We start from the raw sequence: 21,284 nt of genomic DNA, 5'->3' as shown, positions 1-21,284 counted from the left end.
TCCCACCCCCAACCCTCCCCTTTCCCTCTCCTTCCCCCCTTCCATTCACATCAAGATTCATTTTCAATTCTCTTTATATACAGAAGATCAGTTTAGCATATATTAAGTAAAGATTTCAACAGTTTGCACCCACATAGAAACACAAAGTGAAAAATACTGTTTGAGTACTAGTTATAGCATTAAATCACAATGTACAGCACATTAAGGACAGAGATCCTACATGAGGAGTAAGTGCACAGTGACTCCTGTTGTTGACTTAACAAATTGACACTCTTGTTTATGGCATCAGTAATCACCCTAGGCTCTTGTCATGAGTTGCCAAGGCTATGGAAGCCTTGAGTTCACCAACTCTGATCATATTTAGACAAGGTCGTAGTCAAAGTGGAAGTTCTCTCCTCCCTTCAGAGAAAGGTACCTCCTTCTTTGATGACCCATTCTTTCCACTGGGATCTCACTCGCAGAGATCTTTCATTTAGGTTTTTGTTTGTTTTTTTGTTTGTTTGTTTTGCCAGAGTGTTTTGGCTTTCCATGCCTGTAATACTCTCATAGGCTTTTCAGCCAGATCCACATGCCTTAAGGGCTGATTCTGAGGCCAGAGTGCTGTTTAGGACATCTGCCATTCTATGGGTCTGCAGTGTATCTCACTTCCCATGTTGGATCATTCTCTCCCTTTTTTATTCTATCAGTTAGTATTTGCAGACACTAGTCTTGTTTATGTGCTCCCTTTGGCTCTTAGTCCTATCATTATGATCAATTGTGAACAGAAATTGATCACTGGGACTAGTGAGATGGCATTGGTACATGCCACCTTGATGGGATTGAATTGGAATCCCCTGGTATGTTTCTAACTCTACCGTTTGAGGTAAGTCATCTTGAGCATGTCCCGAATTGCACATCTCTTCCCTCTCTTATTCCCACTCTTATATTTAACAGCGATCACTTTTCAGTTAAGTTTCAACACTTAAGAATAATTGTGTATTGATTACAGTATTCAACCAAAAGTATTATGTAGAACAAACAAACAAAAAAATACTAAGAGGGATAACATATTAAGTTGTTCATCAACAGTCAGGGCAAGGGCTGATCAAGTCACTGTTTCTCATAATGCTGAGTGAATTAAGCCAGTCCCAAAGGGACAAATATCATATGTTCTCCCTGATCAGCGACAACTAACTGAGCACCAAAGGGGAAACTTGTTGAAGTGAAATGGCCACTATGAGAAACAGTGACTTGATCAGCTCTTGTCCTGACTGTTGATGTACAATGTAATACTTTATCCATTTTAGTATTTTTTTTGTTCTAGTACCATTGGTTGAACTCTGTAATTAACACACAATTATTCTTAGGTGTTTAAATTTTAACTGAAAAGTGATCCCAGTTAGGAATTTGGAAAACATTATGCTGAGTGAAATAAGCCAGTCCCAAAGGGACAAATATCATATGTTCTCCCTGATCGGTGACAACTAACTGAGCACCAAAAAGGAAACCTGTTCAAGTGAAATGAACACTATGAGAAACGGTGACTTGATCGGCTTTCTGTAGTTTGCTTGCTAGACCTTCACTTATCATTCCAGGCCAAGTTCATCAAGCAGGTCAAACTGCAGGTTTTCTCTGTGTTTTAGCTACCCAAGCCAACTGCTACCTGCTCTGCCGCCAAAAGCCATTTAAAAATGGAAAGTCACACTTGCTGTTCCTTAAAGTGCTGGACTCTGTCTTCTCCCTTCCACTTCTGTTTCTGCATCAAGTAGTTGTTTTTTGTACTTTGTTTGGTGTTTAAAGTTGTTGTTCATGAAACAGTGTAATAAGAACTACTTTGTCTTTACAAGAAGTGAAACACTTGAAATAAAATTGTACATTTGAATAATTTTGTTTTTTACTTGATAGTGTTTATCAGAAAAGCAGGCCAGCAAGGCTGACATTGTGGCGTAGTGGGTTAAGCTGCCGCTTGCGGTACGCGGTGCTGGCTGCAGTCCCAGCAGCTTCGTTTTCAGTCCAGCTCTCTGCTGCTGTGCCTCTAAGAGCAGCAGATGCTGGCCCAAGTGCTTGGGCCCCTGCCATCTTCACGGGAGACCAGGATGGGATTCCTGGCTCCTGGCTGTGGCCTGGTCCAGCCCTGGCTGTTGAAGCCTTTCAGGGCAGAAACCAGTGGATGGAGGATCTCTGTCTCTCTCTTTCTCTCTGTAACTGCCTGTGAAATAAATAATTGTAGGAAAAGAACCCAAGAAAAGCCAGCAAGTATGGTAATAGATTTCTGTGTATGTTTTAATGATGCAGTAAGTTGCAATTTGTTCTCGTGATTTGTGCTTTTCTAATAATAAAGATATTCATCAGACTGAAGATTTATCTCTCCTTCAAATTGTGTGTAAATTAGTATGCTTTCCAAATCTAGATTATTTGAAATGTTTTGCAAACAAAGTAATATGAAAGATGCATGGTGTAAATCTTTGACTTCACCCAACAAATATCACATCTTTTGTGAGTCAACAAGAACCTGTATCCTGGAGATACAGCAGTGTGCCTCAGCATCCCTGAACTGCTGCAGGCATTTGACCTAGCAGGTGAGATGCCTGCATCCCATATCAGAGCGCCTGGCTTCCATACCTGGTTCTGCCTCTGGACTCCAGCTTCCTGCTAATGCATATCCTGGGAGGCAGCCATGACAGCTCAAGTAAGTGGGTTCTTGCCCACCTACTTTAGACCTGGATTGAGTTCCAACCGCCTAGCTTCAGCTTCAGCCCAGCCTGGGATCATTGTGGGCGTGTGGGTTGTGATCTGTTTTTCTCTGCCTGTCAAATAACTAAGTAAGTAAAAACTGTTCTAAAGTCCTTGATCCTGTGAAGCTAAGTTTTGGGGATAGGTAATGAATAAAACAAATGTCAGATAATGACAAATGCTATGAAGAAAAAGCAGTATGAGGATATGCTGGTGGGAGAGCCGCAGAGGTGTGGCGTTCTTTTAGGTAGATTGATTGGCAGCTGTCTTTGAGGATGTGATATTTGATCCGAGATGTTAATGAAGTAGGAGAGAAAACCATGCAGGAGCCTGAGGAGAAAGTGTTTCCTGCAGAAGGAAGTCTGAAAGCTGTAAGTTAAGACTGAGATTGGCCGAAGATCGTTAGGAATTGAAGGACAAGGAGAGTGGTGCAGATGAAGTTGAGGGGATGGCAGTTGGCCAGGGACCTGGTGAGGACAGGTTCTGAGCAGGGGAGTGATTGGCTCTGATTTACTTCTCATAAGGATCAGCCAGTGGAGAAATGACTGGGGCTGGGGCCGGGGGTGTTGCTGGAACCAAGAATGGAGGTGGGGAAAAGACCAGTTAGAGACCCTCGCGGTTATCCTCTGGGTGAAGCAGTACGGTGGTGTGAACAAGAGCAGTAGCAGGTGTGAACGAGTAGTTAGATCGAAGAGACGTTTTGTAGATCTATCTAGTCAGTAAGGCTTGGTGGGACATCAAATGCAGAAATGATGGTACCATATAGCAAAATGCGAAACTAAGAAAGCGTCGGCTTGAGTTGGGGGGAATTAGAATGCAATTTTGTAAGTTTGAAGTGAGAAGTGGGTTTTAGATGTCAAAAAGATATCAGACAACTAGTCTGGAACTCAAGAAAATATTGGGGTTGGAGATGATTTTGCCAGGCCTCAGGATAAAGCTGCTATTTGAAGCAGTGTGTGAAGTTACCAAGAGAAATGTTAGTATAGTTGAAAAGAAACCCTGGAGCTGAACTCGATTAGTCCACCAGCATTTAAATGTCCAGAAAAGGAAGTAAATCCAGCAGAGAAAACGGAGAAGCTGCCACCAGTGGGTAGAGAGAAAACCAGAAGAGTGTAAATACCAGAAAGCGAGGGAAGAAATTGTTTCAAGAATGAAGGAGTGGTTGAATGGGTCAGAACCTGCAGCGATGTCTGGTAACATGAGAACTGGCACTCACAGTGGCTTCCACGACCTGAAGCTCCAGCATGTAATTTCGGTGGGGAAACCACAGGGAAATTTAAGCAGAGAAGCGTGTTAAAGGAGATCAGGAGGGTGGACACAAAGACGCTTAAGGGTAAATAACCCTTTTGAGGAGTTTTTGCCCAAATTGAGGAAATGGGTTGGTGGTTGGAGAGGACTCAAGGGAAATTGTCTTCAGATGAGCAATTCTGTAGCATATTTATCACCTCATAAATTATTTTTAAATGTCATTTACTAATTTCCAGTATTTCTCTTTCCGCAGCAGCCCATTTATAGAATCACTGCTTTGAGTGCTGAAATTGTGTGTTGAGTTTTAGATAGAAATAATTCAGGGGAAACTACAATGCAAATGGTTTGGTTTGGCATTGATTCCTTCTGTGACATGTAATAGCTAAAGTCACAGACAAAAGAACTGAGTAAAAGTTAATCAAGTAATAATAAAAAGCTGAAAGGCTTATTATGGATGATGTCTAAGTGAGCTTTTATTCTGTTGAGGTCTCAGGAGTTATAATAAATTACACAAAGATATTTTAATATCTATTATGCTGAAGACCATTTTATAAAGTGCTAAACAGTACAAGAGACCTAATTCCTACATTTGTAGAATTTACAGACTTGTAATTTTATAAGTGTGTGTAAATTAGGTTAAAAGATAACAAATAAGAATTTTTGTAATTACAAATAAGAAATTAGTTTTAAAAAGATTGTCTTCTTGTCAAATTTATCCTAAATTAAACTTAATTTTAAATATTTTATTTAGATTTTATATATTTATATCAAAGGTCCAGGATTAAGCATGTTCACATTTGGAACATTAAGAATAAAAATAAGGTGGTAGTTCTCAACTTTGGCCACATGTTAGAATCACCTGAGGAACTTTAAAAAAATACTCCCAGGACACTCCTCACCAGTTAAAGGATTATATATATCTGGAAAATAAAGCAAAATATCACCTGTATTGGGTTCTAGATCATTAAATCTTAAAGTATGCAAAGTTATTTAAAGAACGAAGTTTTTTCAGGATCCAACTTTAAGAATTTTAAGTACAGCAAATAAGATCACATACCCCAGACTGTCCTGTGATCATTAAGGAAAAAAAAAATCAGTAAAATTATTTAATCTCTAATCTCCCCTTTTAAACGAATGAGGGAAGACAACCTTGACCTTGACAACTATCTTATTTGAAGGCCTTTTGGCCCAGCGCTTATAGAGCATACAAATATGTGGGACTTAGTATAAAAGTTTGCCAAGAAAAGTTATATTGAAAAGACTATATGGGAAGCATTATAGGCCTAAGTGATACTTTGTAGTTTACGTTAAGTGCTGGGTGCTGAAGTACATAATCCTTTGTACTGAAATTTTAAATCCATAGCGGTATTCATTCTGTAATTAGTGCTCATTAAAATCTTTTTTCTTTCTTTCACAGAAAATGCTTGGACAGAAGAGATGAGTACTGTTTCCACTAAGGCCTAGAATTGCCTGCTGTACAGATAGTCCTGATCAGGCAACATACGAATGGCCCAAGGAAGCCACCAAATTGATTTTCAGGTTTTACATGACCTGCGACAGAAGTTCCCTGAAGTGCCTGAAGTCGTTGTGTCCAGGTGCATGCTGCAGGTCAGTGCTCCGTGCTTCCTCACCTGCTCTTACAAACCTGGAAGGAAACTCTGAAGTTAACTTCTTGCTGGCATTAGTGTGCTCTGAGAAAGAGATGAGCTTTGGTGTTTGACAGTTGGGGTGGCCTTTGGCAGGATGAGGCTCCCTGTACCCCATCTGTGGATGACACCTGCTGTGTAGAGTAGATGTAAGGATCAGATCTGAATGAAGAGCATTGATGAAGGATCCATACTTACCACGAGCTTGCCTCGTTTTCCCCCTTCCTTTATTACAAGCATATATTTTGGTGATAAAAAGACTTGAATTCATGCTTTGACAGTTCCTAGTAGTAATTTAATTAGCTGCTTTGGCCTCTGCTTTCTGGCCTTCATTTACTCAGCTGTACAATGGGAATAAAAGCTCTACAGAGGACTAAATTTGATAATGCAAGTACAGCAACTAACAGGATACCTGATTCACAGTGAGTGCTCAATAAATGTTAGCAGCCAATACTAATAGGAGTCATAATAATAGAAGGCCCATAATAAATATTTGATGAACAAATCAGTATTTCAGGGACCAGTGCAGTGGCGTAGTTGGTAAAGTCTCTGCCTGTGGCACCAGCATCCCATAAGGGTGCTGGTTTGTGTCCCAGCTGTTCTTCATCCAATCCAGCTCTCTGCCTATGGCCTGGGAATGCAGTGGAAAATGGCCCAAGTGCTTGGGCCCCTGCACCCATGTTGGAGACCCAGAAGCAGCTCCCGGCTCCTAGCTTCGGATGGGCTCAGTTCCAGCCATCGTAGCCATATGGGGAGTGAACCAGCAGAGGGAAGACTTCTCTCTCTGTCTTCTCCCTCTCTCTGTCTATAACTCTACCTCTCAAATAAATAAATAAAAATATTTTTTAAAAAATTTAAATTTTAAAAAAATATTCACATTTGTTGGTATAGAATGTGAAAGTTGCAGCCGAAAAAGGAAAAAAAGATAGTAAAGGTAGAATCAGAATTTAAAGAAAGTTAAAGAGGAAAGAACAGAGAGACAGTGGGGGGAAGATAGTCTCCCCTTATTAGCCAAGTGTCCCTTCCTAGCTTTTCAAGTAAATGAGTTTTATGGTAAAATAAAGCTATCCTGCAAATGTTTGGCAAGTCATTGAAAAACTAACAGGAAAATCCTGTGTAGACTTTTCTGAAAAATTTCATCAACTTCATATTGAAAGAACTGGCCAAAACACTTCCCCGGAGCAGTGATAGACATTTTAATGTACCTTAGCTCCCAGTAAAATATAGAGCCTTTTGTAGAATTAGTGTATCATCCAAAAGGAAGAGCTGTAATGTGCTCTTGTAATATGATCTTCAGCGTGCACTAAGAAAATAGCAGAGTGGCCCAGGAAGGCAGTGGAGGATGGCCCAAGTGCTTGGGCCCCTGCACCCGCGTGGAAGACCAGGAGAAAGCACCTGGCTCCTGGCTCCTGGCTTCGGTTCGGCGTAGCTCCGACCATAGCAGCTGTGGGGAGCAACTCGGACTAGACTAAGTTACTGGAATTAAGACTTATTCTATGCATCTGCTCTCCCACAATATGGCGCTGAGAAGGGAGTAACAGCTTCTACACAGCTGCCTCCAGTTCAACCAATAAACTGTAGGACCTGCTCCTGATTGCAGGAGAGCAGCGTACTCAGCGTGTGGGTAGCAGAGTTGGGATTGGTGGAAGAGGACTATAAGGGAGGAGAGAGACAACATGCATCAGGAACATCTATCTGAAGGAACACCTGTGCAGCCCCCGAGAGAGCCGGCCGGCGGTGTGCCGCTCTCCTGCGGAAGTGGGGAAAGTGGCTAGGGGGAACCGCCCTTCCACGGAGGTGGAAGGGTCGGTAGCCAACCCGGGAAGAACCAGCAGCAAACCCGGGGAGGGCCGAGCAGACAAAACAGCGCAGGGTCCTGTGTCGTTCCTCCACGAAGAGGGGGAGTGACAAGCAGCCATTTGAGGGGTGAACCAACAGGAGGAAGATCTTTCTCTCTGTCTCTCTCTCTCTCTCACTGTCTAACTCTATCTGTCAAATAATAATAAGGATGTACTTTAAAAAAAAGAAAATAGCAGAACAGTGTTATTGACAGGGCAGAGGGGATATATACACATATATGTGAATTTTCCCTATTTGCATCAAGAAATACTGGAAGGATTAAAAACAAAATTAGTAAAAGATGGTTACCAATAGTGGGCAGGAAGGAACCGCCCAGATGGGAAAAGGATTTAAGATGGTAGTTTCTCAGCACAATGCCTTTTTTTATTGTTTTGATCTGTGTAAATTACCAATCTAAAAATAAAATAATAAAGCATGTTTTTCACCTTCCTCAAAAATAGAAAATAGGTTTTAGATTTCCTTTGCATACCTATTAGTATTGCCTTCACTATGTTAATCTGCTTTTATTTAAAAACATTTCTTCACATGCTTCCCAACACCTAGTGATGACAAAAATGAAATCTGTTTTGCTTGCAAATTACCTGTGAGACAGGCTACACTTTTTTTTTTTTTTTTTTTGAGATTTATTTATTTACTTGAAAATCAAGAGTTACACAGAGAGAGAAGGAGAGGAAGAGAAAGAGAAAGGTCTTCCATCCGCTGGTTTACTCCTCAAATGGCCACAACAGCCAGAGCTGGGCCAATCCAAAGCCAGGAGCTTCTTCAGGTCTCTCACTCAGGTGCAGGGGCCCAAGGACTTGGGCCATCTTCTGCTGCTTTCCCAGGCCATAGCAGAGAGCTGGATCAGAAGAGGAGCAGCTAGGACTCGAACCGGCACCCTATGGGATGCTGACACTCAGGCGGTGGCTTTACCCACTATGCCACAGCGCCTGCCTCTTCCACTAGACTTTGAGATCAGCCACATACTCCTTTCTACTTGCCTAATAGACGTTCAGAAAACGTAGGCTGAAGGAGTGACTGAATGAATCAATTTCAGAAGAGTGGTTGTAGGTTAGATGCTGATGATAGCTGTAATTTCTGTGTTTGCTGGGCTTTGGGAAAAAATTAAAGAGGAACTAGAAATAATGATTCAGATTTTTTTTTGGTAGCTTTGAAGAGAGTACAGATTTGTGGCTATACGTACACACACACACATACACACACATAATAATTCTATTTTAAAATAGCTAGCAGAGATTTTCCCAACACAGAGAAATGATATATGCCTGAGATGATAGATATGCCAATTACTTTGATCCGATCATTACACACTGTGCCCGATACGTGTGTGTGTGTGTATGCACAATTACTGTGTGTGTCAAACAATAGTAATAGTAATAATATTTTGGAGGAAAGAAAACATTGGTTCTCATTCTTTTAAAAACTTGTATCTTATTCTTTTTGATATTCTTGAAGGGAATCCTTTACAGCTTTCCAGCAAAAATAATCAGGGCTTTTTTGAGAAATGACTGATTCCAGGTCTGGCAGTAGAAAATATACAAGGTGAGCTTAGGCATTAGACATTAGACATTAGGAAGGAAAGACTACTGGATTCTTGTCATCTTGTATCTGTAAAGATACAGGAGTATCTTTAATTTTAGTATTGTAATACTAAAAATAAATCTTAGTCCTTGTTGGAGCTTGGTAGGGCACCAACTTTGAAAATCACTAAAAACTGGTAAAGAGAAGGAATTTCATTATCCTGCTTTTCTGGACAAAGAGTAACCTTCTAGCAGAAGAAAGCAAGTCTTTAAGGAACAATTGCTGCTAATAAATAAGAAGACATCTTTAATTTGAGAAGTCTCCAATTTCAGCATTTTTCAGCCTCTAATGAAATGACGTTTCTAAACAGTGACCATCAACAGCTGCTAAAAATCATTAGTTGGATCAAGCTGACAGTGTCAGAATCTACTGAAAATGATATATGTGCAGGTTAAATAATGTAAGGTCATATGAGTTATGGCATAGCTGGGATCAAAATATTGCTGTTTAATGGGGATATATTAAATATTGAGAGATTATAAAGGCTTAAAGGATTTTTATGAGCTCAAGAGAATTAAAGAGGACAGCTTTTAAATATGAGTGCCAAGCTTTTACAAATGAAGTGTGGAGTTAGATGTGGTAAGAATATGCATTTTAATTTGGGGATGACAGCAGAGAGAGTGAGAGAAAGATGGGGTCACTAAGTTTTGGCTGAGAGGCAAGAGGAATCTACTAGGAATGGCAATAAAGGTAACAAAATCACCTATTAGATTTGGCAAAAGTTCAGATCGAATGGTTAAGGCATAAAGAGTAGATAAAGACTGTAGTCAGTTTATTTTCTTTGAGAGAGTTGTATTATCATTTCAGAGTTGTGAGTAGAAAAAAAGGATTTTTATAGCAAGAAAAATTTGAATTGCTGCTTGCAAGGCAAGGGGAGCCAAACTTTGCTAACCTTTTCTTTTGGATTACTGTCCAAACAGTGTATATTATCATTTCTTTTTTAAAAAAAGAATTATTTTATTTATTTGGAGGGCAGAGTTAGAGACAGATGTAAAGCCAGAGAGAGAGAGAGGTCTTCCATTCCACTGGTTCACTCCCTCAAATGACTGCAATGACCAGAGCTGAGCTGATCCGAAGCCAAGAGCCAGGAGTTTCTTCCGGGTCTCCCACTCAGGTGCAGGGGCCCAAGGACTTGGGCCATCTACTACTACTTTCCCAGGCCACAGCAGAGAGGCACCATAGCGCCAGCCCTGACTATCATTTCTCTTTAAAAAAAAAAAAAAAAAAAAAAAAAAAGATTTATTTATTTGAAAGTCAGAGTTACACAGAGAAAGAAGGAGAGGCAGAGAGAGAGGTCTTCTATCCTCTTGTTCACTCCCCGGTTGGCCACAACGGCCAGCCAGAGCAACATTGATCCGACGCCAGGAACTAGGAGCCTCTTCCTCGTCTCGCACGTGGGTGCAGGGGCCCAAGGACTTTGGCCATCTTCTACTGCTTTCCCAGGCCACAGCAGAGAGCTGAATTGCAAGCGGCGCAGCTGGGACTTGAACAGGCACTCATATGGGATGCCGGCACTGCAGGCAGTAGATTTACCTCCTATGCCACAGCGCTCGCTGCCCCTAGCTATCATTTCTTAACAAAACCTCAAGTACCTTAAAAAAAAAAAAAAAAAAAGTTTTATTTGAATGACAGAGTTACAGAGAGAGGTAGAGACAGAGAGAGAGAGAGAGAGAGAGAGAGGTCTTCAATCTGATGGTTTACTCCCCAAGTGGCTGCCGCAGCGGCTAGCTGAGCCAATCCAAAGCCAGGAGCCAGGAACTTCTTCCAGGTCTCCATGCGGGTGCAGGGGCCCAAGCACTTGGGCCATCTTCTGCTTTCGCAGGTACATTAGTAGGGAGCTGGATTGAAAGTGGAGCAGCTGAGACTTGAACCAGCGCCCATATGAGATGCCGGCACCACAGGCCAGGGCTTTAACCCGCCATCCTACAGCATTGGCCCCCTCAAGTACCTTTTTATCCAGTTCTTTATAATATGATTTTATCTGTTATCAAGCTGCCTATAGATGTTTTCACTTGATTACTCATATGTATAACTATTCCTTTTCTGTCACGCTCCTAATTTTCCTGTCCTCTCTGTATTCTTTCTTTTGTCTCCAGATTGCATTGTAGCCTTGTGTAATGTATTCCCATTATCAAGCAGTCTTTATTTCATGGCTTCTGATTGTCTTATCAAAAGGTTTTCTGTCTTTCATCTTTTCATCAACAGACTTACCTTCCCAAAATGCCCTTTTGCCTTCATTTTTTGTGTTTCTACATTTAGTAGCTTTCCCCATTGTTTATGGTGAAGTCCAGGCTCTAGTGTGACTTGTTTTTCACATATCCTTCATTACTTCATCTCAGTCTACTCTTGAACAGTTTGTTTCACAGTTTCCGGTACAGATCTTGAACTTGGCCAGATCTCCGATCACCTGTTTAGAACGTGCTCTTATTTCTGTCAGATTTATGTTCTTTACTCTTGCCAGTGCCTTCACCGAGAATTCAGTCTTTCCCCCACCCAAATCCCGTAGTATGTTGTGAACTGTCAGGCCGTACCCCCTCACTCACCCAGTTCCTTCGCGGTAACCTGCAATACCAACACTGTTGAACCTCCCAAGGTGTGTCTCCCTAATGGAGTTCAAGCTCTCTTCGGGGGAAGGTCCCATTTTCTATGTCCCTGAACCTTCCACATTCTGAAACCATGTGCTGTGGATATGGTAAGTGTTCAGTAAATATTTTTAAGGATGAACTGACTAGTGAATAAGTGGTTTCTTTTGAAGGTTGTTTGAAAACAGCCTTATTTTTTGGTCCCCATTTCTCTGTAATGGATTTTCACAGTGCTATCTAAAGGGCAGAGTATGAACTCAGCTCCTCTGGGGGCTCTCCTGAGGGTCTGTTCACAGATAGAAACAAATTTTGCACAAGTTAAGAGGATACACTTGAGGAATTGAGATGACTTTGGTGTGAATTTTAGAACTTTTTTAAGTTAAATGTTACAAATTAGGTTTTAAAAGAGTCACTCCTTTAAAAGAAGTTTAAGCATTGATAGAATATTTTATTCCAAGTAGTTTGAGAAATGTTAAATTATGTCATTTAAATTTTAAAAGAACATTTAATTATATACTTTGAATTATTTTGTTCAACATTAAAATTGTACTTTTAATTAAGTTACAGGTTTACTGTATTTGCATAAATCTATTTTACTACAAAGCTCCTAAACCAGAGCAGTCATTTGATTTACTTTTCACTATTATTCACACCTTTTTCATACATCAGGAGTGAGGATTTTTAATTCAATGATTTGTATAAAGAATAGTTCTCAACTATGAAGCTTCAAAATATCTGTTATAATTGTATTAACCAATCACTTGTTAATCACATAATATGTTTTTAGTGCTGAGAGTAAAGTATTATCTTCTGATTGTTAACACTGAGCTATTTTTATTTTGTTTTATAGAATAATAATAACCTGGATGCCTGCTGTGCCGTTCTCTCTCAGGAGAGTACAAGGTATCTTTATGGTGAAGGAGACTTGAATTTTTCAGATGATTCTGGAATTTCTGGTCTACGCAATCACATGACTTCCCTCAACTTGGACTTGCAGTCCCAGAACATTTACCACCATGGAAGAGAAGGAAATAGAATGAATGGAAGCAGGACTCTAACGCACAGCATTAGTGATGGACAACTTCAAGGTGGTCAGTCCAATAATGAACTGTTTCAACAGGAGCCACAAACAGCACCAGCTCAAGTTCCTCAAGGCTTTAATGTTTTTGGAATGTCCAGTACATCTGGTGCTTCAAATTCAACACCACATCTTGGATTTCACTTAGGCAGCAAAGGAGCATCTAACCTTTCTCAACAAACTCCCAGATTTAACCCCATCATGGTGACGTTAGCCCCAAATATCCAGACTGGTCGTAATACTCCTACATCTTTGCACATACATGGTGTACCTCCACCTGTACTTAACAGTCCACAGGGAAATTCTATCTATATAAGGCCTTACATTACAACTCCTAGTGGTACAACTCGACAGACACAACAGCATTCTGGCTGGGTGTCTCAGTTTAATCCCATGAACCCTCAACAAGTCTATCAGCCTTCACAGCCTGGTCCCTGGACTACTTACCCTGCATCTAATCCTCTGCCACATACCTCAGCCCAGCAATCAAGCCAGCAAGGCCACCAGACCTCCCACGTCTACATGCCCATCAGCTCACCCACTACCCCACAGCCACCAACGATTCACTCATCTGGTAGCTCCCAGTCTTCTGCCCATAGCCAGTATAACATTCAGAATATTTCAACAGGACCTCGAAAAAACCAGATTGAAATCAAACTTGAACCACCACAAAGAAACAGTTCTTCAAAATTGCGTTCTTCTGGGCCTCGAACCTCCAGCAGTTCCTCTTCGGTCAATAGCCAGACTCTAAATAGAAACCAGCCCACTGTTTACATAGCTGCCAGTCCTCCGAACACTGATGAGGTCATATCCCGTAGTCAACCTAAGGTCTATATTTCAGCGAATGCCACCACAGGAGATGAACAGGTCCTGCGGAATCAGCCTACCCTCTTCATATCCACAAACTCTGGGGCCTCTGCCGCCTCCAGGAATGTGTCTGGGCAAGTGAGCATGGGGCCTGCCTTTATCCATCACCACCCTCCCAAAAGTCGAGCCATAGGCAGTAACTCTGCAACTTCTCCTCGAGTGGTGGTCACTCAACCCAACACAAAATACACTTTCAAAATCACAGTTTCTCCCAATAAACCCCCTGCGGTTTCGCCAGGAGTGGTGTCCCCTACCTTTGAACTTACCAATCTTCTCAACCATCCTGATCATTATGTAGAAACAGAGAATATTCAGCACCTCACGGAGCCTACGTTAGCACATGTGGATAGAATCAGTGAAGCACGGAAGTTGAGTATGGGATCTGATGATGCTGCCTACACACAAGGTAATACTAGTACTGAAGTGGGGATATTGTTGCATGCTGGGCTTTTGGGGATACATTGGATTTCACAGCAGACATGGGTGTCAGTGTCATTATTTCATCTTTTAAAATGTTGCCCCAAATAATATTATCTTAGTATTTGAGCTATCATTGTAACTTGAAGTTTTAATACAGCTACCAACTTTTCAAAATAACCTACTTTGGTTGTATTTTAGTATTATAGTACTTTTAGTATTTAGTATAGTACTTTTAGTATTATAGTACTTTCTTAATGTCTGTAATAGGTTCTTACACTGCTATTGGCTTTCTGTTTAAGATTTCTGCAAATAAAAGCACATTTTAGAGATTATTTGACTCATGACTAATGTGGTAAAATCTGCCTTCTGTGATCAGATACTTGAAGAATAAAGAATTATCTTCATTTCTCTAATATGATTTTGTTAATCTTAAGCTATATCAAAGTCTTTAATTGCTTCTTGATCTATACTAGTCTAACTCAAAGAGAAAATTAAATCTTATTCCTAATAGTTGTGTCTTTTGGCCTGCCTTAAGTGTCGGTTACTGTAACAGTTCTTTTTATTTGGAATTGTGAATAAGAATATTAGTTTTAAATCTATTTCAATTTATTATCTTTTTCTGGAATAGCATGTAAATTATATCTATGTTTAGGTAAAGAATTTCTGCCATGTATTTAATCTTCAGTAGTACACTGTAAATTCATTCAGATAAGAAAGGTGGAGATGAAGGGGTTTTTCTTGAGTATTGGCATGAAAGTGTACAAATTAACTATGAGTCTTAGAGTAAAGGCGAATCTTTGCCATCTTTCTACCTGCAGTGAGTTTTTCCATGTGTTTACCATAGGGTGATAGGTTGAGAAATACTACACAGCCCCCTATTACCACTTGTCCTTTATAAAATTTCTTATACACTGACTTTGCTGCTTAGTTTCTAGAAGGGCTTGATTGATTAGGATTATTTTATGTTTAAACAGTTGCACACTAATGATTCTCCATCCAAGATGAGCTGTGGTGCTTTCAGATTCCATAATCACCTTTCGAGCTTTCAAACACCAAAGTGCCCAGGGCTCAGCCAAACTTGGTCATTTCTAGTCTCTGAGTGGTGAAGCCCAGGTGCTTAGCTTAGTTTCAGCCATGTCTGAGTTGTAATGTACTATGAGTTTCTTCCACTGCTGTTTAATTTCTCTTCCTCCCCCAAAGTCATCTTTGTTCTTTTCTCCTGTCAAAACAGCAGAATTCCTGTTTGAAGAGTTACTGATTCTTAAATGGAGAGCAATTTTTATGAAGATAATTTTATAAAGGGAAATTTGCAAGTAAAATACACATTCCCATTTAACTGGATATTATAAATTAACAAAGCCATTCACAGTTAACTGGAATATGAAAATAAAGTTGCATTAGTCAGCTTTGCATTACTAAGACAGAATACCTGAGGCAGATGAGCTATAAAGAAAAGAGATATATTTGGGCTCTTTTTTCTAGAGGTTCAACATCCAAGGGCCTCATCTGGCAATGGCCTTCTCACTGGCAGAATCCCAGGCAGCTCTGAGCACCACATGGCAAGAGACAGAGAGCACACGTGTCTGCCTCTGTGTGGCTGCTCTCTTCCCTGTTAACGTCCATCTGACTGTGTGCCCTTGTGCTTGGGTGTGTGCCCGCTGTTCCTTTTGGTTTACTATGGAACTGGTATTGATCAGGTTTTTTGTTTTTTCTTTTTTTTTTTTTTTTTCATTTTGTTTTGTTTTTAAGATTTTAAGATTTATTTATTGACTTGAAGGCAGTACAGAGAAAGAGGTCTTCCATCTGCTTGTTCCTTCCCCAGATGGCCACAATGGCTAGGGCTGGGCCAAGCCGAAACCAGGAGCCTGGAACTCTTTATCTGGGTCTTCCATGTGGGTACAGGGGCCCAAGTACTTGGCCATCCTCCACTGCTTTCCCAGATGCATTAGTAGGGAGCTAGCTCAGAAGTGAAGCAGCCAAGACTTGAACCAGGAGCTTAACCTGCTTTGCCACAACACCAACCCCAACCAGGTTTCTGTGTCATCCGCTGACAGCAAATAGATCTAGTGTTTCGTCAACTCGGTTGAAGACAAATTGCGATGGCTCTTTGCTGAGACGCAGTCTGTCTTTCCTCTGCATGTGTGTAATGCTTTATAGTTTATATAGCACAGTCTGCAGTACTACAGTAAGACTAATCGTTTTTATTTTAAAAATTTATTTATTTATTTATTTGAGAGGCAGTGTTACAGAGGGACGGAGAGATAGAGAAAGGTCTTCCATCTCTGGTTCACTCCCCAAATGGCTGCAACTGCGGGTGCTGGGCTGATCCAAAACCAGGAGCCAGGAGCTTCTTCCATGGGTTTCCCACACAGGTATAGGAGCCCAAGCACTTGGACCATCTTACACTGGTTTCCCAGGCCATTGCAAAGAGCTGGATCAGAAGTGGAGCAGCCGGGTCTTGAAGCAGCACCCATATGGGATGCCGGCACCACATGCAGAGGCTTAGCCTACTAAGCTCCAGCCCCAGCCCCAAGACTGGTCTTTAAGCAAAGATTATTTCTAAACTCCAATTTGAGTAGTGTAGGTAAGAAAGAGACAAGAAGTACCTCTGCCTTCTGCAGTGTGACTGACCTTTCTAAAACTCCTGGAACATCCACTTCAGAATAGAAAGATAAGTAGAGCCAGAGACTAGATCATAAGAAAATATTTTCAAATTTAGGCGGGAACAGACATTAAATTGGTAACTAAAATGTGTTATTCTTCTTTTTGTCTGACATTTGAAATCTAAAAATACTATAATAAAATAATTATCAAAAATGAAAACACATATTTTTAAAAGGCACATTATTGGGTGTGCCCTCTGCCATAGGGTAATCTGAAGAAAAAGAAGTCACTTAATGAACTTCTGTAGGGTCCTGCTTGTGCTGACACTGAGTCTGACGCCACTGCCTGCCCTAGAAGTGGTAACCTGGAGTTCTTAATACAACAGGAATCTGAGACAGATAAAAATCAGAGCTGAGGAAAGATGTCAGCTTCAAGCATACAGGGATGAGGAAGACTCTTAGACCTGTTAGGAGGAACAAACACAGACGTGAAGATTGCTTGATGGCTCTGGTCAGGCAGCTGCGTTGTTCCTGAGTCCTGTCCCCCAACTCTGCCCAACTTCTGAAAAGTATAGAGAAGTCATTTATCAGATATTCGTGTATTCTGAGACTTCCTAGTGTGCTCCCATCTTTTTGTTGTTGTTGTTGAAGATTTATTAAATTTTTTGAAAGGCAGTTTAGAGAGAGAGAGAGAAAATCTTCCGTCTACTGGTTCACTCCCCAAATGGCTGCAATAGGCAGAGCTGGGCCAATCCAAAGCCAGGAGCCAGGAGCTTCTTCCAGATCTCAAACCTGGGTGCAGGGGCCCAAGGATCTGGACCATCTTCTAACTGCTTTCCCAGGCCATAGCAGAGAACTGGATGGGAAATGGAGCAGCCGAGACTCAAACCGATGCCTATATGGGATGCCAGCGCTGCAGGTGATGGCTTTACTGGCTGCACCACGGCATCAGCCCCTATTCTCATCTTAGTGCTGTGTCTTTTGTTAACACTGGCAACTTTTATAGATATAGAGAACAAAACGCCTTCCTCGGGCAACCCAGTTTTTCACCAAGATGGGGAAAAAAATGCCTACTTTATCTTTTGATTCTTCATTTCCTCATATATGTGAGATTATATCAGTCAGCCTTCCTATCCTCATCCACACATTCAACTGTGGAGTCAACCAGATTGAAAATATGTTTTAAAACTTGGGTCTGAACTGAACATGTAGACAGTTTTTTCTTGTCCTTGTAAAGAAGCTATTTATGTAGCATGTACATGATTAGATACTGAAAGTAATCTAGAGATTATATAAAGTAACGGGAAGATACAGATATGTTACCTTGCAGATACTGTGCCCTTTTACAGAAGGGACTTGTGCATCTTTGGATTTTGGTATCTTTGGGGAATCCTGGAACCAGTCTCCCATGGATCCTGAGGGAGGACTGTATATCCATACTCTTCAGTATATCTTAGATCTGCTCCAAATATTGGAATATACAGTACACAGCTTTTTGCTTAATATCGTAAGATCTTTGCATTTCATTATGCATGCATCTATTTCATTCTTTAAATTTATATTTTCTACTTTTTTTAGATTTTTCTTGAAAGGGTTACAGAGAGAAAGAGAGACAGAAAGAGGTCTTCCATCCTCTGGGTCACTCCCTACATGGCCACAACAGCCAAAGCCAGGAGCTTCATCCAGGTCCCCTACGTGGGTAGCAAGGACCCAGACACTTGGGCCATCTTCCACTGCTTTTCCCAGGCCATTAGCAGGGAGCTGGATCAGAAGTAGAGCAGCCAGGACGTGGACTGGTGCTCATATGGGATGTCAGCACTGCAAGCAGTGGTTTTACTTGCTACCCCACATGACCAGCCCCCGAGTTTATTTTTTTTAATTGCTAGTCATTTTAACCACTTTCTTGAGATATAGCTAACATGCCTACAGTTCACTCATTTGCAGTCTTGTCTATGAATTTTAATATATTGCAGTCCCACTGCAGCTAGAAGTAGAACACTTTGATTGCCTCAGTAAGAAACCTCATGCTCCATTAGCCCTCACACCCCTACTCCGTGACTCCCAGTGTCAGTGCTGGATAGCCTATTTTCTGTCTGTGGAGATGTCCATATTCCGCACATGTCATACAAATGAAATCCTATTCTGTGTGGTCTTCTGTGACTTTTTTTCATTTAGCACAGTTTCTCAGTTTTTTCACTTAAAAATTCATCCATGTTGCAGCAACTATTAGTATTTCATTCCTTTTCACAGACAAGCAATATACCGTTCTACAGATAGACCATATTTTATACATTCATCAGTTGATGGACATTTTTGTCTTTTTTCCACCTTTTGATCATTATGAATAATGCTGTTATCAATATCTGTGTGCAAGTTTTTGTGTGATAGTGTGTATTTATTTCTCTGCAGGATATACCTAGGACTGGAATTGCTGGCTCCTAGGGTAAATTATACACCTAACCACCGAGGAACTCCTCAGCCAACATTTTGCATTCCCACAAGCAGCATAGGAGGGCTTTGGTTTTTCCTCATCCTCACCAACACTTCCTATTGTCTGTGTGATTCTTCTCATGCCTGTGGCTGTACAGTATTTCATTGTGGTTTGGGTCTGCATTTCCCTAATGGCTAATAATCTTGGGCATTGTTTCATGTGTTTATTGGCTGTTTGTTTATTTTGTTGGAGAAATGCCTGTTCGGATCCTTTGCTTCTGTCTTACTGGAATTGTGTTTTTGTTATTGAGTTGTGTGAGTTCTCTGTACATTCTCACAATATGTCCCTTATGTGGTTTGCAGTTATTTTCTCCCACTCCCTGAGTTGTTTTTATTTTTTATTTTTTATTTTTTCACTCTCTTAATGGGGTCTCTAAGCATAGAAGTTTTTATTTTGCTGAAGTCCAGTTTTCCGGCGCTCAGCCCTCTGCCTCTCTGCTGAGTTGCCCACCTGGTCTGGCCAGGTGTAATCTCTCCACCCAACCATGTAAACTCGCTCCTTCCCTCCCGCCCCCAGTCTCTCAGGCTCTGTCTGGAGAGGTGTCCATCCGTCCTTACGGATGTCCCTTCCCTAATAAACCTTGCTATTTTACCTGCCCCCCCCAAAAAAGTCCAGTTTCCCTAAGTTTTCTTTTGTTGTTCATGCTTTTAGTATCGTATCCAATAATAAATCATCAAACTCAGGGTCGTGAAGATTAACCCCATGTCCTCTCTTACAAGTCGGGTAGTTGTAGCTCTTATATTTTGATCTTTCATCCATTTTGAGCGTATTTTTGTACAGTAGCATAGGCAAGGACCCAACTTCATTCTTCTGCCTGCGGATCCCCAAGTGTCCAGCAGCGTTTGTTGAAAAGACTTTTCTTTCCCCACTGACTGAACTTGGCACTGTAGAATGTCAGTTGACCGCAATGCATGGGTTTATTTCTGGACCCTTGGTTCTTTTCCATTGATCTTGTGTGTTCTTTATTTCAGGGTCACACTGTCTTAATTGCCATTGCTTTGTAGTAAGGTTTTTAAATTGGAGCATGTGAGTTCTCTTGCTTTGTTGTTTCGCAAAATGATTATGGCTCTTTGGAATCTCTTGTACTTCATGTAAATTTTAGAATCATCTTGTAAGCTTCTACCAAGTCAGTGGAATTCTGCTAGGGATTGCATTACAATATTTTACATGTAATTGATTTTATAGAAAAATTTAAAAAGCCAATGGGGCTAGTAAGCTGCCACCTGCAATGCCACCATCCCATATGAAGCGCCAGCTCAACTCCTGGCTGCTCCATTTCCAATCCAGCTCCCTGCGAAGCACCTGCGAAGGCAATAGGTGATGGCCCAAGTACTTGGGGCCCTGCCACCCACATGGGAGACCAAGATGGAGTTCTAGGCTGCTGTCTTCCACATGGCCCAGCTCTTGCCATTGCAGTCATTTGGGAGTGAACCAGTGGATGGAAGATTGGAAGATATCTCTTATCTCTCTCTTCATCTCTCTCCCTCCCTCTACTCCCGTTGCCCTGCCTTTCAAGTAAATAAATCTTTAAAAATAAAGAAAACAGGGGCCAGCGTTGGTTAAGGCACTGCCTGCAATGCCAACATCCCATATGAGTGCCAGTTTGTGTCCTGGCTGCTCCACTTCCAGTCCAGCTCCTGCTATTGCACATGGGGAAGCAGCAGAAGATGTCTCAAGTCCTTGGGCCCCTGCACCCATGTGGGAGACAGGATAGAGGTCCAGACTCCTGGCTTCAGCCTGGCCCAGTCCCAGCCAGCGTAGCCATTTGGGGAGTGAATCAGCAGATGGACCATCTCTCTCTCTCTCACTCTCACTCTCACTCTCTCACTCTCACTCTCACTCTCACTCACTCTCACTCTCACTCTCACTCTCACTCTCACTCTCACTCTCACTCTCACTCTCACTCTGTAACTCTGCCTTTCAAATAAATCTTTTTAAAAAGAGAGAAAGAGAACCAGAGGGTGCATTATGAAAAGTTCCCTCACCAGAGATAACCCTTGGCTATTTACAAATAGATCATTTTGTAAAGTAATGTTTTGCTTTTTAACTTTACTTTTTTGTCTTTATCTCTGAGAGTTCCATCTAAGGACAGGCATTTGACACATCTGCTTGCCTGGGTTTGAGTCCTGGCTCTGCTAATGCACACCCTGGGAGGCAGCAGGTGACAGCTCAGGTACTGTGTCCCTTGCAGTTTGC

General features: G+C 41.3%; 1 protein-coding gene across 5 annotated transcripts in view; it reads left to right on the top strand.

Annotated features, from left to right (window-relative positions):
• The window catches only part of TAB2 (TGF-beta activated kinase 1 (MAP3K7) binding protein 2), a 99,783-nt gene that overhangs the window by 53,466 nt on the left and 25,033 nt on the right, over window positions 1–21,284 (top strand). For all 5 annotated transcript variants that reach the window (XM_051836814.2, XM_051836815.2, XM_070073460.1 and 2 more), the window contains 2 exons: window positions 5,378–5,568; window positions 12,480–13,980. In XM_051836814.2, coding sequence (XP_051692774.1) covers window positions 5,467–5,568; window positions 12,480–13,980 — 1,603 coding nt within the window. In that variant the 5' untranslated portion in view covers window positions 5,378–5,466. The remainder of the gene's footprint in view (window positions 1–5,377; window positions 5,569–12,479; window positions 13,981–21,284) is intronic.

The sequence above is a fragment of the Oryctolagus cuniculus genome, chromosome 5, assembly GCF_964237555.1.
Source record: "Oryctolagus cuniculus chromosome 5, mOryCun1.1, whole genome shotgun sequence".
Classification (NCBI taxonomy): domain Eukaryota; kingdom Metazoa; phylum Chordata; class Mammalia; order Lagomorpha; family Leporidae; genus Oryctolagus; species Oryctolagus cuniculus.
This window is presented reverse-complemented; position numbering and strand designations above follow the sequence as displayed.